The sequence below is a fragment of the Macaca fascicularis genome, chromosome 16 (genome assembly GCF_037993035.2).
Source record: "Macaca fascicularis isolate 582-1 chromosome 16, T2T-MFA8v1.1".
Classification (NCBI taxonomy): Eukaryota; Metazoa; Chordata; class Mammalia; order Primates; family Cercopithecidae; genus Macaca; species Macaca fascicularis.
The window spans coordinates 44,705,865-44,721,398 of NC_088390.1; the positions used below are offsets into that span (position 1 = coordinate 44,705,865).

Consider the following 15,534-nt stretch of genomic DNA (forward strand, 5'->3'; position numbering starts at 1 on the left):
CTCCTAACCTGAAGTGATCCACCCGCTTCAGCCTCCCAAAGTGCTAAGATTACAGGTGTGAGCCACGGTGCCAGGTCAGCAGAGTTGTTTCTTGTTTGCTTAAAATATCCTATTTATGGCTGGGCACGGTGGCTCATGCCTGCAATCCCAGTACTTTAGGAGGCCAAGGTGGGCGAATCACGAGGTCAGGAGTTTGAGACCAGCCTGGCCAACATGATGAAATCCTGTCTCTACTAAAAATACAAAAATTAGCTGGGCAGAGTGGTAGGCACCTGTAATCTCAGCTACTCGGGAGGTTAAGGCAGAATTGCTTGAACCCGGGAGCCGGAGGTTGCAGTGAGCCAAGATCGTGTCCCTGCATTCCAGCCGGAGCAACAGTGCGAGACTTCGTATTAAAAAAAAAAAAAAATCCTATTTATATCAAGAATCATAAGCTGATATAAAGACAGTCCACTTCCCTGTTACCTTTCCAGTATAATTAATGTACATTCAATCTTTCTTTGTAAAAAACAATTTTAAATCTTTTTTTTTTGAGATGGAGTCTCGCTCTGTAACCCAGGCTGGAGTGCAGTTCTCAGCTCACTGAAACCTCCGCCTCCCAGGTTCAAGCGATGCTTCTGCCTTAGCCTCCTGAGTAGCTGGGACTATAGGCACCAGCCACCATGCCCGGCTAACTTTTGTATTTTTGGTAGAGACAGGGTTTCACCATATTGGCCAGGCAGGTCTTGAACTCCTGACCTTGTGATCCGCTTGACTCGGCCTCCCAAAGTGCTGGGATTACAGGTGTGAGCCACTGCACCAGGCCTTTTTTTTTTTTTTTTTTTTGAGACGGAGTCTCGCTCTGTCTCCCAGGCTGGAGTGCAATGGCACAATCTTGGCTCACTGCAACCTCCACCTCCCAGGTTCAAGCGAATCTCCTTTCTCAGCCTCCCAATTAGCTGGGATTACAAGTGCCTGCCACTGCACCCATCTAATTTTTATATTTTTAGTAGTGACTGGGTTTCTCCATGTTGGCCAGGCTGGTCTCAAACTCCTGACCTCAGGTGATCCACCTGCCTTGGCCTCCCAAAGTGCTGGGATTACAGGTGTGAGCAGCCATGCCTGGCCAACAATTTTAACTCTTTAATGAAATTCAAACACAACATGGTAAGAATTAGAACACCAGTGCTTTGCTATTTAACTCCAAATGAATCACTCTAGTTTAACTTCCATTAGTTCATCAGCAAAAAAAGAAATTAAAACAAAATTTTTTTAAGGCAACAATTAACTTCAATGGAAATGCACAGCGGGGCATGGAGGCTCATGTCTATAACCCCAACACTTTGGGAGGCTGAGGTGGGCGAATCATTTAAGGCCAGAGGTTCGAGACTAGCCTGGGCAACATAACAAGACGTTGTCTCTATTAAAAATAAAATAAAATAAAATAAAATTAGCCAGGCATGGTGGTAAATGCCTGTAGTCCCAGCTACCTAGGAGGCTGAGATGGGAGAATCCATTGCGCCCAGAAGTTCAAGGTTATAGTGAGCTACAATCACACCACTGCACTGGACTCCAGCTTGGGCAACGGAAAAAGACCCTGTCTCAACAACAACAACAAAAAAAATCAGAGATTTTAGCTTCCTCATCTAACAGTAAATTGTTAGATGTATAACATCTAACATCTATAACATTGTTAGATGTATAACAACAGGGAATAAAAAAAGATATTTGAATTTTTAGTTGAAAAATTATTTCATATACCTCCATAATAGAATTCTGGCTATTAAATCAATTGAGTGCATCATAGTACAACAGTACGAAATAATATAAAAATATTGAACACCACACCCAAAATACACAACATTTGTGAAGATTTATTTTAGAAAGACGTGGAGATAATGACCCCAGTAAATATATTTTAGTTTCCAATTAAATGTAAATGCCTGCATTTTTTCAAATATGGTTAAGATTTAATAACACAATGTATTTATGCTTCCAAATTATGCTGCAACATTTTAGTTAGGTTAAAAAAGATCATTTTAGCATTTAATAAAATTAGTTTTGACCATAAATTTTATTTTGCCAATGAAATATTAATCCGTGCCAGTGACGGAAAATGACTTATGCCTCAACTTATGTAAGACACAAAATTCTACCAGAAAATATTTCCTAAATGTTTAAAATTTTCAATTACATCATAGCTGATCTGATTCATTTATCATGAATTGCAGATTCTTCAGGAAAATCAACCCCATTGTTAATAGCAAAGATCCCAATTATTCCATAGTAAAAAAGAAGAGATGATTGATTCCTTAGAGTGACCTCACTAAAACCCCAATATGAGATTAATATTTGCTAATCTGACAAAGTTATAAAAATTCAAGCCTTAATCCATAGATAATTTTACATTGATGAAAACTGATTTTCTCTCTATTACATAGTTTGCAATTTTTTGACAATGTTTAACACACTTACATTTTTGTCTTTCAGCCAGGGGTCCCCTGCAACAGGCTGATAACCCACAGGATATCTCCTTAAAATCTATGTGATTGTCACGATTTTCATCAAAAGCATTAAACAAACCTGTAAAATAGGAAGAGGCACCATAAATCACAGCCAAGCTTCCTAGTGTTAATAATGACATGTTTACAAAAGGAGGAATGACTCTTTCCCATAAACTGACTGAATTTGTTTTTTAAGTTTATTAGCAGTTCCTAATGTTTCAGGAAGTATCTCTTTCCTCTCGGTATAATTATAACTGAAACTTGTGATCATGGCAGAAAATACATTACAATTCTTTAGTGTTTGGTTATGTCCATCCATATTTATCTTACATCATTTTTAATAGCTAAAATGCCTATATATTTTTGAAGTCAATAAATAAAAATTAAAAACCAAAAAAAGGTCAGAAATTACAACAATTATCCTTACTTAGACTGAGAAGAAAAACGGAAAAAAGAAAGAAAAACTGAACTGCTTATTAAATGCTCAAAGATACACTACAGTATCATTAATAAGCTCCCATAAAGCTCTTTCATGAGGCAAAGGAAGATACATTATGCAACATGAGAGAAAGAAATTCTCTACTACAGAGTCTCTTTGTACTGTTTAATCTTTTATACATGAATATTTTAAATTTCACAAAGGGAATTTATAATCTAATCCTGTGGTTTCCAAACATTTTGTAAAAAAAAGAAATGAAATAATTTTGTTTTCAAATGAAATGATACATCAATCCCAATTCTAAAAAGGTAAAAACACAATGCACTGTTGTTGAAGTAGGTAGAAACCCAGAGCCCTATCTCCCCTGGCTCCCCTGACGAGTACTCCAAAGTACCCTAGAAATTTGAAGAATACACATAGTATATTCCAAGAATCTAACGATGTGCCCTCAGTTTAGGGATTAGAAAACTAAAGCTCAGAGAAGACTACATGATTTGTCAAATATAAGTTTTAAAAGGTGAGAGCTGGAAGCAGAACCCAAGTATTCATACTCCAAATATGATTTTTATGATGTGCTCACAATTATTCTTTGTACTCTTTATTTTTAAAAAAGTAACAGCAGGCTGAGAGCGGTGGCTCACGCCTGTAATCCCAGCACTTTGGGAGGCTGAAGGTGGGTGGATCACCAGAGGTTGGGGGTTCAAGACCAGCCTGACCAATATGGAGAAACCCCGTATCTACTAAAAATACAAAATTAGCCAGGCGTGGTGGCACATTCCTGTAATCCCAGCTACTCGGGAGGCTGACAGGAGCATCGCTTGAACCCAGGAGGCAGAGGTTGCAGTGAGCCGAGATCGCGTCATTGCACTCCAGCCTGGGCAACAAGAGCGAAACTCTGCCTCAAAAAAAAAAAAGAAAAAAAAGTAACAGCACTAAGTTTGGAGCTAGAGAGCACCTCAGAGATGGTCTAGTCTAATTGTTTCTTAAATGTTTTTTGGAGGGGAGAATACAGCAGTGGAATCTTCTTATGCAAAAGAAAAAAGGTAGAGGCACCCTACTAGAGGAAGAGACAAGGTCATATGTGGAAACATGGAGCTCTGCCCATTCAGTGGCCACCACATGACTCCAGGCACTAGCTACTAATGCACCTCACTGGAACACAGTATCACAGCCACTGACTTGGTCAAACACATTTTATACATGAGTATCCTCAGGTGCAGAGAGCTAAACTGATTTATGCAAGGTTATAACAGGTAGAAGATCAAGCTCAAGACTATAATACTAATTCCCATTCATTTTTCCCCACTCCATTAAACCTGCAAACATATAAGAAGATGGTTTCTTAGAGTTAAAATGTATTGGTTTCAAATATGAGATGGGCCCAGGTATGTTTACCAGTGAACATATGTAGAAAATGGAATGATTCCTACCTTCACTTAGAGATGGACGAATAGGTGGTGAAACCAATGGGCCAAATGTCTCTAAATCAAATCGTCCAGTCCGGGACTGAGCCTTCAATAACCAATAGCGTTTCTCAAGATCAATGATGTCTGATTCCTCCACTAAGGGTCAAATCAAAAAAGATTATAAAACCTCAGAATTCTCTTCTCGGGAGTTCAGTTCATCCTGATAATATATCTTCCACACATATATTTTAGTTTCACAATTCAATTGCTAAAAAATAATCACGACCAAAACCAAAACTCAAATTTATTACATCCAAAATGGTAAGAAAATTAAACCAAAACGAGACTTTAAAACAGAAAAAAGAAATCTACAATTCCCCATTTAAGTAGGCTGTTTAAATCCAACATTTAAAATAATATACAACTAAGCTATTTCTTTTGGGTTTCCCACACCACTTTTACCTGTACTGATTTTTTTTTTTTTAAGAGACAGGGTTTTGCTCTGTCACTCCAAAGCTGGAGTGCAGTGACACGATCATAGTTCCCTGCAGCCTCAAACTTCTGGGCTCAAGATATCCTCCCACCTTAACCTCCAAAGTAGTTAGGACTACATGTGCACACCACCACATCCAGATAATTTTTAAAAAACTTTTTGTAGAGATGAGGTATTTCTATGTCGGTCAGGCTGGTCCCAAACTACTGGCCTCAAGCAGTCCTCTCACCTCTGCCTCCCAAAGTGTTGGGATTATAGGTGTGAACCACTGTGCTCAGCCATTTTTGTTTATTTTCAATCTCTATCTTGGATTTAAAGTTTCTATGTACAGCTTCTCTCCTGGCTAGACTGTAAACATCATAATGGCAGGATCTATGTCTGATTCATCCTATCAATACAATTAATGACTTACACATTCAATACTTACTGAATAAATGAAAAAAGTCAGTTAAGTGACAGAGGAGATGGAGTAGGAGTCCCTGTGTGATAGTAATAGCAAAGCCACGAAAACATGAACATCTTTTTCTCCTTACTCCTCAGAATATACATCAAAAATCACAAATAGGCTCTAAACCATTTTATCTGTGATTGTTTTTCCTCCAAGGAACTAAAGTAAAATTTAGAAAGCATACATAGTACATTTATTCTCAACTAAACATAGGAACCAAAGTGATACTATTAAAATATAAATCTAGAAATTTCAAATTCTTTCTATAATGGAGTAACTAGCACCAGACTTGACCTCCTACCACAAATGACTAGAAAACTGTATAAAATATATAAAACTGTTTCTAGAAATTTGAGAACAAGCAGTATGGAACTGTGATCCTCGAGAGAAAGGAAACAAATAAGGTGAGCCTTTTCATTGCCCTGGATTTTCTCCCCACAGTCACTTTCCAGACCTAAACAAGGGATGAGCACTATAAGCAAAGAGATTTCACTGAGTTAAGAAGATAGGTTGGAGGTGAGGTAACTGAAATTTGCATAACAGAGTACTGGAGAGGAAAGAGTTATGCCAAGAAAGGGCTCCAGAAATCTGCACATGTGTCTTACTGAGTTTTGGCAGAAAGTAAGCTGTGTATACTTGAAGTGAAACACATTGAGGCTGGGCTAGGTATAAATGCTGGGAAATTTGTTTTGTTTTGTTTTGTGGTGTTGCTGTTTGAAACAGAATCTTGCTGTCGCCCAGGCTGGAGTGCAGTGGTGTGATCTTGGCTCACTGCAACCTCCGCCACCGGCCTGGGTTCAAGAGATTCTCATGTTTCAGCTTCCCAAGTAGCTGGGATAACAGGCATGCGCCAGCACACCTGGCTAATTTTTGTATTTTTAGTAGAGATGGAATTTCGCCGTATCGCCCAGGCTGATCTCAAACTCCTGGCCTCAACTGATCTGTCCGCCTCGGCCTCCCAAAGTGCGGGGATTACTTACAGGCATGAGGCACTGCACCCAGCCCAAATGCTAGGAAAGTGTAAGCTAAAAAAAGTCCTAGCGCTCATACAGGGATGGGAGATGTCTGATTGTGACCGGCTGAAGTGGAAACACTGTGTTGGACATTGGGAGCATCTGTGAACTCCAGAGAGTCTCTACTTAATAAGCAGGGAAAAACTAACTCTAGAGTAAAGGCTACTCTAAACTTGTCCCAACAAAGCTTACAAACAACCCTGGAAAATATGGAGCTGATCCACAAGTAACTTAACTACCTATCAAAATAAAACACAAGTTCCTTTTTTAAAGAGAGACAACAATCCAGATGCTCAGCTATGTAACATCCACAATGTCTATCATCCAAAGAAAATATGAAAGTAGTAGAAAAATGTGACTGCAAATCTGGATTAAAAATTAGCCAATAGAGGGCTGGACGCGGTGGCTCACGCCTATAACCCTAGCACTTTGGGAGGCCGAAGCGGGTGGATCACTTGAGGTCAGGAGTTCGAGACCAGCCTGGCCAATATGGTAAAACCCCGTCTCTACTAAAAATACAAAAATTAGCTGGGTGTGGCGGCGGGTGCCTGTTGTCCTAGCTACTCCGGAGGCTGAGGCAGGACAATCACTTTAACCTGGGAGATGGAGGCTGCAGTGAGCCGAGATTGCCCCACTGCACTCCAGCCTGAGGCAACAGAGCGAGACTCAGTCTCAAAAAAAAAAATTAGTCAATAGAAAAAGACCTAGAAATAACAGATGATGTAATTAACAGGCAAAGCTTTAAAACATTTATTATAAGTATCTCAGGAATTAAAGAAAAACATGCATATACTGAGGAAAGAAATGGCAACTATAAAAAAGTATCAACTGGAACTCCTAAAGATGAAGAATACAATATTTGAAATTTTAAAAAATTCACCAGAGGACTTAACAGCAGATTATAAACTAGACAGGAAAGATTAGTGAACTTGAAGGATAGGCAATATGATAGCATAAAGAGAAAAAAGGCTAAAAATGTATTAGAATCTTAGAGACCTATAAGATAGTATCAAACATACATACAATTGGGATCCCAGAAAGGGATAGGCAGAAAATATCTGAAAAAATAATGGCTGAAAACTTTCTAAAATTCATAAAAACTATATTCCCACAGATCCAGAAGTTCAATGAACCTTGTGTTAGAAAACTCAAAACCCTAACAAGGCAAGTCATAATCAAACTGGTGATAAAGAAAAAATCTTAAAAGAGAGTAAGATGGAGAAAAACACATTACAAACAAAAGAACCAAGATAATAGTTTATCTCCAGAAAAAAAGCCAGAAAGCAACAGGGAAGTGCTGAAAAAGAAAACAAAGTTGTCAACCTCCAATTCTGTATCACGTGAAAATATTCTTCAAAAATAAATTCAAAGTACAGATTTTTTTTTGACAAACAAAGCAGAAATAGCAGAACCACACCAAAAGGACTATTAAAGGGCATTCTTCAGACAGCAGGAAGGCCAGTTAAGTATCTATGTAAACAGAATAAGGCTAAAAATGTGACTTCTCTACCTCAAAACCTTTCAATACGTCCCCATGATACCTGCATGGCTTACTCCCACAACTCCTTCAGATCTTTACTCGAATGTGACATTCTCAGACCAAAACTGCACCACCTTCAAAGACACTCCTCTGTCCCTCTTCTCTGCTCTACTTTACTCCATAATACTTATCAACTCTAATAAAAAGTTTATTAATTTGTTTTGTTTATTGAGTCTCCCCTAACTAGAACATAAGCTTGAGGGCAGAGTTTCTGGTATGTTTTGTTCCCTGTGTCTAACACCAGAATAATATCAGGCACATTTTGAGCACTCAATAAATAAGTTTAATGAATAAATGAGAAGTATTGGCCGGACGCAGTGGCTCACGTCTGTAATCCTAGCACTTTGGGAGGCCAGGGCAGGCAGATCACCTGAGGTCAGGAGTTCAAGACCAGCCTGGGCAACATGGTGAAACCCTGTCTGTATTAAAAATACAAAAATTAGCCGGGCATGGTGGTGCGTGCCTGTAATCCCAGCTAGTCAGGAGGCTGAGGCAGGTCAGCCAGGAGAATCGCTTGAACCTGGGAGGCAGAGGTTGCAGTGAGCTGAGACTGCACCACTGCACTCTAGCCTGGACAATGGAGCAAGACTCTTATCTCAAAAAAAAAAAAAAAAAAAAAAGAATTGTTTGTTGAGCTGTTTCATACATACACACACACACATACCCCCACACCCCTCTTTAGGATAATGCTAACTGTGATAAAAGATAACAATTAGAGCCGGGCTCAGTGGCTCACGCCTGTAATCCCAGCACTTTGGGAGACCGAGGCGGGAGGATCACGAGGTCAGGAGATTGAGACCATCCTGGCTAACACGGTGAAACCCCGTCTCTACTAAAAATACAAAAAAATTAGCCGGGCGTGGTGGTGGGCACCTGTAGTCCCAGCTACTTGGGAGGCTGAGGCAGGAGAATGGCGTGAACCCGGGAGGCAGAGCTTGCAGTGAGCCGAGATCGCACCACTGCACTCCAGCCTGGGCAACAGAGCGAGACTCCGTCTCAAAAAAAAAAAAAAAAAAAGATCACAATTAGTACCAGACATGACCTTGGCATCTGGTAACTTTCATTTATTCATTATTTTTCCTGTTAGGTCAGTTTAGCAAGGTAACTCTTAAGTTACCTGGAAAGATAAGAACAAAGTTCCCGAAAAAATTTTTTTTTCCAAGATGGAATCTCACTCTGTTGCCCAGACTGGAGTGCAGTGGTGTGATCTCAGCTCACTGTAATGTTTGCCTCCTAGATTCAAGTGATTCTCCTGCCTCAGCCTCCTGAATAGCTGGTATTACAGGCACCCGCCACCACACCTGGCTAATTTTTTACATTTTTAGTAGAGACCTTGTCTCTATTTAAAAAAAAAAAAAGTATGGAGCAATAAAGATAAAATTTTCACAGAGGAATACACACTGTGTCATATAGTATTGCTTTTTAAACTAAATAACTAATTCACTAGATTGTAATCTCCTGATGGGTCAATGTTTGCAAAGGTCCAATTACTTTGGAATGGGATCTAATTTTTAAAATATATAAAGGCTGGGTGTGGTGGCTCACACCTATAATCCCAGAACTTTGGGAGGTGGAGGTAGGAGGATTGCTTAAGTCCAGGGGTTTAGGACCAGCTTGGGCAACATAGTGAGACCCCATTTCAACTTTTTTGTAACAAAATAAAAGATATGAAACTCATACTGAAGAATGCTGCTTTAGTTTTTTAATGCTGAAGTATCTACTTCAAATATTCAGATAACTGAATTTATTTAAAAGGAGAGAGTATTTTAAAATTTTAGCAGTAGGGAGAACAACAAAGTAATGTGATATATAAATTGAGATTCCTAAATAAGACGTCTGTCTATTCCATTTATGATGCTTAAAAAGAAAAGAAAAGAAAAAGCGTTTCGTTCCTCCAGAGAAACATTAGCTTTTTCAAGTCCTAAACTCTTCCAAGTAGTAGATCAGCATATAAAAAAATCTAACCCTGAAACAAAAGGAGGAAGACAGCAGTTTTGATGTTATTTCTGTACTTCTCAGTATTGAGAATATAATAGGTGTTCAATAAGTAATTCTGATTAATTGGTGTTTACATAATACAGTAAATTGGAACACAGAAAAATCGTATTAACTGTGATTCTTTTTTTTACTTTGAAAACTATGTTTATCAATCTCCTCAAAAAACACAATTTATTTGCTGAAGCAGGAATCTGGAAAGACAAGTAGAACATATTTACAAGAAAAAAATGATCAGACTGGTCATGATCAGCAATGAAAACCATCCTTTAGTGCTGACTTTTAAGTGTATGTGATCTGTTCATTTTCTGGATATAGACTGCACAATCCTCAATCAAACATTTGTCAAAAGCAAGCTAAAGTAGATTTTATATATATAATATCATTACCAAACATTTTACATGAATTGGCAGCTAAATTGCTAGGAAGAGGGAGTTTACTAACCTTATTTTCACTTGAAGAAGTTTGAAGCAGTAATTTCGGTAGTTACTCTTTCTATTTGCAATGCATAAGTCACTATTAAAACTTATACTCTACTGGCTAAATAAGAATGAATTTATCACCCACCTATAGGTATAATTTTTTCTGGGTCACAACAGCAGTATACCATATTCCCAACATTCTAAGTAGTTCTTGGTCTGCACTTTGGGCCATCCTAATCAGGTCTCACCTCACCAAAGGCTCCAGCTGCAGACAACAACTCTTTAATGCCAGAAGTGAATCCTCATCAAAAAGGCCAGGCACAATATCCAAGTATTTTCATACAGTAACACATTTCTTTAACATTTATGAAAAACAACCTCTTCTCAGGAGCAATGACCTTCTGAGATCTACTTAAAATGGCTGTAAGCCTTACATCACTAACAGATAAGAGGATAATGAAGGAGAGGCACACAGATTTACAAGGCAGTTCATGGTCTAAGAATCACCAAAGCACTTTTTTCCCTATTGACAGAAGGCTTTAACATTGTAAACTAAAATGTGGTAAGGGACCATAATAATATACATATTGTTAGCTGAAATAAATGCTAAAACAGACAGGGGCAATACAAATTTCTTGAGTTAACTCTGAAAAGAGAAATAATCAAAATGAATTATAAAGTCCCATCACCAAAAATACAATTTTAACTACTTCAGAATCCAGATTCTACCATTCAAAGAAATCACTGTTAGCAAGCTGAATACATTATGATATATTTTGGGGAAATGTCAAAAACTTTCTTAATTTATTGGAAAACATATTTACAAGACAGAATAGATACATGTTTTCTTCCAAATATTGCTGAATTCTACAAAAGAATATGGCTATTAAGGAAAATAACTTAATAATAGTTTCTTTTTTTTTTTTTTTTGAGACGGAGTCTCGCTGTGTCGCCCAGGCTGGAGTGCAGTGGCGCGATCTCGGCTCACTGCAAGCTCCGCCTCCCGGGTTCACGCCATTCTCCTGCCTCAGCCTCCGAGTAGCTGGGACTACAGGCGCCCGCCACCACGCCCAGCTAGTTTTTTGTATTTTTAGTAGAGACGGGGTTTCACCGTGTTAGCCAGGATGGTCTCTATCTCCTGACCTCGTGATCCACCCGCCTCGGCCTCCCAAAGTGCTGGGATTACAGGCTTGAGCCACTGCGCCCGGCCAGTTTTTTTTTTTTTAAGAGATAGGGTCTCACTCTGTCACCCAGGAATGATCATGGCTCAATGTGGCCTCAACCTCCTGAGCTGAAGTGATCCTCCCACCTCGGCCTCCAGAGTAGCTGGGAATATAAGCATGTGCTACCACATCCAGCTAATTTTTAAATTTTTTGTAGAGACGGGAACTTGCTGTTTCCCAGGCTGGCCTTGAACTACTGGGCTCAAGTGAGCCTCCCACCACAGCCTTCCAAAGTGCTGGGAGTACAGGCATGAGCTACTGCACCCGGACAATAAATAAAAATTTTAAAAGCCACATCATATTCTGGAAACATTTAGTAAAAACATATTATATGCCTGACATTGTACTAAAAACTACAGATATGACTGTGAACAAGACAACTATGTTTAGATTCTAGAAGTGAAAACTGATCATTTTCTTCTAGTGTGGAAAGTACAATGAAAAAATAGAGAGTTTTCTGGGAGCACATATGTGGGTAGGCCCTGGAGGTCTTGATGTTTAAGGAGGTACATGAAGGGAATCTAAAAGTTAACTACGGAAAGAAAAGGAGTGTGGCAGAAGAAGGAAATTATAAGCAGAGGTAAAACAGGATGTGTAAAAGTCTGAAGGTAAAACAGATAGTAATAGGACAGAAAGACAAAAAAGCAGTTAAGTTTTAATTCAAGCACAAGAAACAGGATCACCTACAGAAAGGTTTATACCATGGACCCAAGATAAAAGGCAAAAGACAGAAAGAATTTTAGTTTCCAATGACAAAAAAAAAAAAAAAGTGTTAAAGATAACAGCTGAACGTGGAATAGTAGGCATTTCAGTCGCAACGCAAACATTTCAAAGAGAAGACGACGTGGAGCTGCTAGACTGCTTGGAGAGGACTACTCATGTACTACAGTATAGGGGATGGCATAGACAGATTTAAAACAGTGAAAGGCTGATTAAAACTAATCAATTAAAACTAATTACATTTTAACTTTATAGTCTGTCTCTCCAAACTCCAACACTGTATTAAACAACTATGGACAAAATGGAAAAAGAAAGGGTATTACAAGAAAAAACAAAAATGACTAGGGTTTGATCATTCAAAGTAGAATCAGGGGAGCAGAGGGAAGAACTATACTAACTTATTTCAAACTTTTAATTACATAGAATGTTTATGCTCCCTATACAGGCTTTCTGACTCAACATCAGCATCATCACAAACATCGTATCTGTCCTCCTGTACCTTCAGTACAAACGGCTTTAAAGATTAACTTGTCATTAATCTTGTTGACTGGACACAGTGGCTCACACCTGTAATCCCAGCACTTTGGGAGTCTGTGGCAGGGGAGAATTGAGACCAGCCTGGGTAACATGTTGAGATCCGATCTCTACAAAGAATTTTTAGAAATTAGCCGAGTGCAGTGAATGCACCTGTGGCCCCAGCTACTCAGGAAGCTGAGGCAGGAGGATCCCTTGAGCCTGCGAGGTCGAGGCTGCACTGAGCCATAGCTGTGCCAATGAACTCCTGCCTGCAGAGTAAGACTCTGTCTCAAAATAAATAAACTTATCTATATTTCACAAGTAATTTTACAAATAAAATCTAAAGTATTTAAATAGCCAGGCATGCTGGCTCACACCTATAATCCTAGCACTTTGGGAGGCTGAGGCAGGTAGATCACTTGAGCCCAGGAGTTTGAGGCCAGCCTGGGCAACATGGTAAAACCCCTTCTCTACAAAAAATACAAAACTTAGCGAGGCCTGGTGGCATGCGCCTGCAGTCCCAGCAAGTTGGGAGGCTGAGGTGGGGGGATCGCTTACGCCTGGGAGGCGGAGGTTGCAATGAGCCTAGATAGGGCCACTGCACTCCAGCCTGGGCGACAGAGCCAGAACCTGTCTCAAATAATAATAATAACAATAATAATAATAATAAAGTATTTAAACTGCAAATTATGGTACAAAAATACAATGGTCTTGATTTAAAAATTAGTTAAGATGTATTAAACCATAAACACTTGAACTTTGGGCTAAAGTTCTGATTCCACTTCTTAATTTAAATAATAGATAAGGTAACAATAGTTTGAAATTTGCACTTCAGAAAAATGTAATTGCCATGACAAAATTTAAAATCTTGGATAAACTGAGTAAGTTATTATTATTATTATAATTATTTGAGACGGAGTTTCACTCTTGTCACCTAGGCTGGAGTGCAATGGCACAGTCTCGGCTCACTGCAACCTCCGCCTCCTGGGTTCAAGCAATTCTCCTGTCTCAGCCTCCTGAGTACCGGGATTACAGATGTCTGCCACCACACCCAGCTAACTTTTATATTTTTAGTAGAGATGGGGTTTAACCATGATGCCCAGGCTGGTCTTGAACTCCTGACCTCAGGTGATCCGCCCGCCTCAGCCTCCCAAAGTGGTGGGATTACTGGCGTGGGGCACCACGCCTGGCCAAATCCAGTAAGTTAATTATTCTAAGTCTATACTGAATACAAATAGCTCTACAGTTTCCTTTCTGATTCACATCAAAGAGAACAAAATATGATTAAACATGGCAGTGTGTTCAACTTACTGTGACTTCAAATTTTACTTTGGAATTGTGTATGAAAAAGTAATTAAAGGCATCTGCATGCCAACATGTTATTCAGAAGTTAAAAATTATCATTCCTTTTTGTTTCCTAGATACCTTGGCTCATTACACAAATTTAAATGGAGTCGCTGATGCTTTAAAATAAATGTCTACTTATAAATCAGTTAATAACATTCCCTATTTTTAACACAAGTTTCCACATTCCTAACACATTATTAGAACAGTTCAATGTACCAAATATTATTTGAGTAGAAGAGCCTGCAAAGCATCAATAGTGAATTGTTTAGCCAGAATCAGAGTGAGAATTTATAGGTAATATAAATCATAGTCATCACATTGTAAACCTAACCATGTCAGAATTTCTCTAAGAAGTTTAGCAGTAATTCTGACTTTGTGATAATGCTTTTCATGGTAAGACCCACTAAGAGAGTAGCCGCTTGCCAGAAGCCAGCAGCAATTCAGTTGTCTGTTGAATAAATTTGTTGTTGGTTCTTTGTTTTTATAAATTATACAATAAAAGTAAACGAACTGGTAAGAAACACTTTCTTTCCACAAATCTGGGCAAGTTAATTTTTATACTGATCTACAGCCCTCTATTTGAAAATCTGCTTGATCCCAAAACAATTATTCTCTGAAGACAGAGGGATAAGGACCACTGATATTCACAAAGCCAAGTGTTCACAAATATAAGAGGATGCATATGCATTATAAAACACATGCTCTGGCCGGGTGCGGTGGCTCACGCCTGTAATCCCAGCACTTTGGGAGGCCGAGGCAGGGGTATCACGAGGTCAGGAGTTCAAGACCCGCCTGGCGGAGATGGTGAAATCCCATCTCTACTAAAAATACAAAAAATTAGCCAGGCATGGTGGCAGGCACCTGTAATCCCAGCTACTCGGGAGGCTGAGGCAGAAGAATCACTTGAACTTGGAGGGCGGAGGTTGCAGTGAGCTGAGATCGCACCACCACACTCCAGCCTGGGCAACAAAAACAAAAACAAAAAAAACAAAAACATACATGCTCTATACCAGGCACAGGGCTGAGTCCTTTTATTAATAATAATAAAAGGTATTACCTAATTTACTCCTTAAAACAGCCTTATAAGGTATATTGTATCATTAGCCCTGCTTTACAAAGGAGAAAAAAGAAGTTCGAAGAGGTGAAATCTATCTCCCTCAGCAACAGTAAGTGGCAGGGGTAGTCTGTGTGACACAGAGGTTGCAGAACTACTAAATATTTTATCAGTGTTTCTCAAAATGCAGTTCGTGGTCCATCTACATCAAAATCACCCTGGATGTTTGTAAAGTACAGAGTCCTAGGGCCCACTAAATAAAAACATTTGCTGATATAGCCAGTAACCTGCACTTTTAATAATTTCTCCAAATAATTCCAATGTTCAATATAGCTGGTAACTACCAATATACCATAGTATATTATGGCTGACTTGTTTTTAATTTGGGGGTATTTCTCTTGCAAGAAATAAGGATAGGACAAAACTCAACTAAGA

General features: G+C 39.0%; 1 protein-coding gene across 7 annotated transcripts in view; it reads right to left on the bottom strand.

The window, feature by feature from the left end:
* Positions 1 to 15,534, bottom strand: part of USP32 (ubiquitin specific peptidase 32) — a 221,374-nt gene that overhangs the window by 91,263 nt on the left and 114,577 nt on the right. For 6 of the 7 annotated variants that reach the window (XM_074019070.1, XM_005583903.3, XM_045375124.2 and 3 more), the window contains 2 exons: positions 4,353 to 4,484; positions 2,455 to 2,562 (listed from right to left, as the gene is read on the bottom strand). In XM_074019070.1, the coding sequence (XP_073875171.1) occupies positions 2,455 to 2,562; positions 4,353 to 4,484 (240 nt within the window). Of the gene's footprint in view, positions 1 to 2,454; positions 2,563 to 4,352; positions 4,485 to 10,384; positions 10,650 to 15,534 lie in introns of those variants that run through there. The other variant, XM_045375126.2, reaches the window with a different exon arrangement.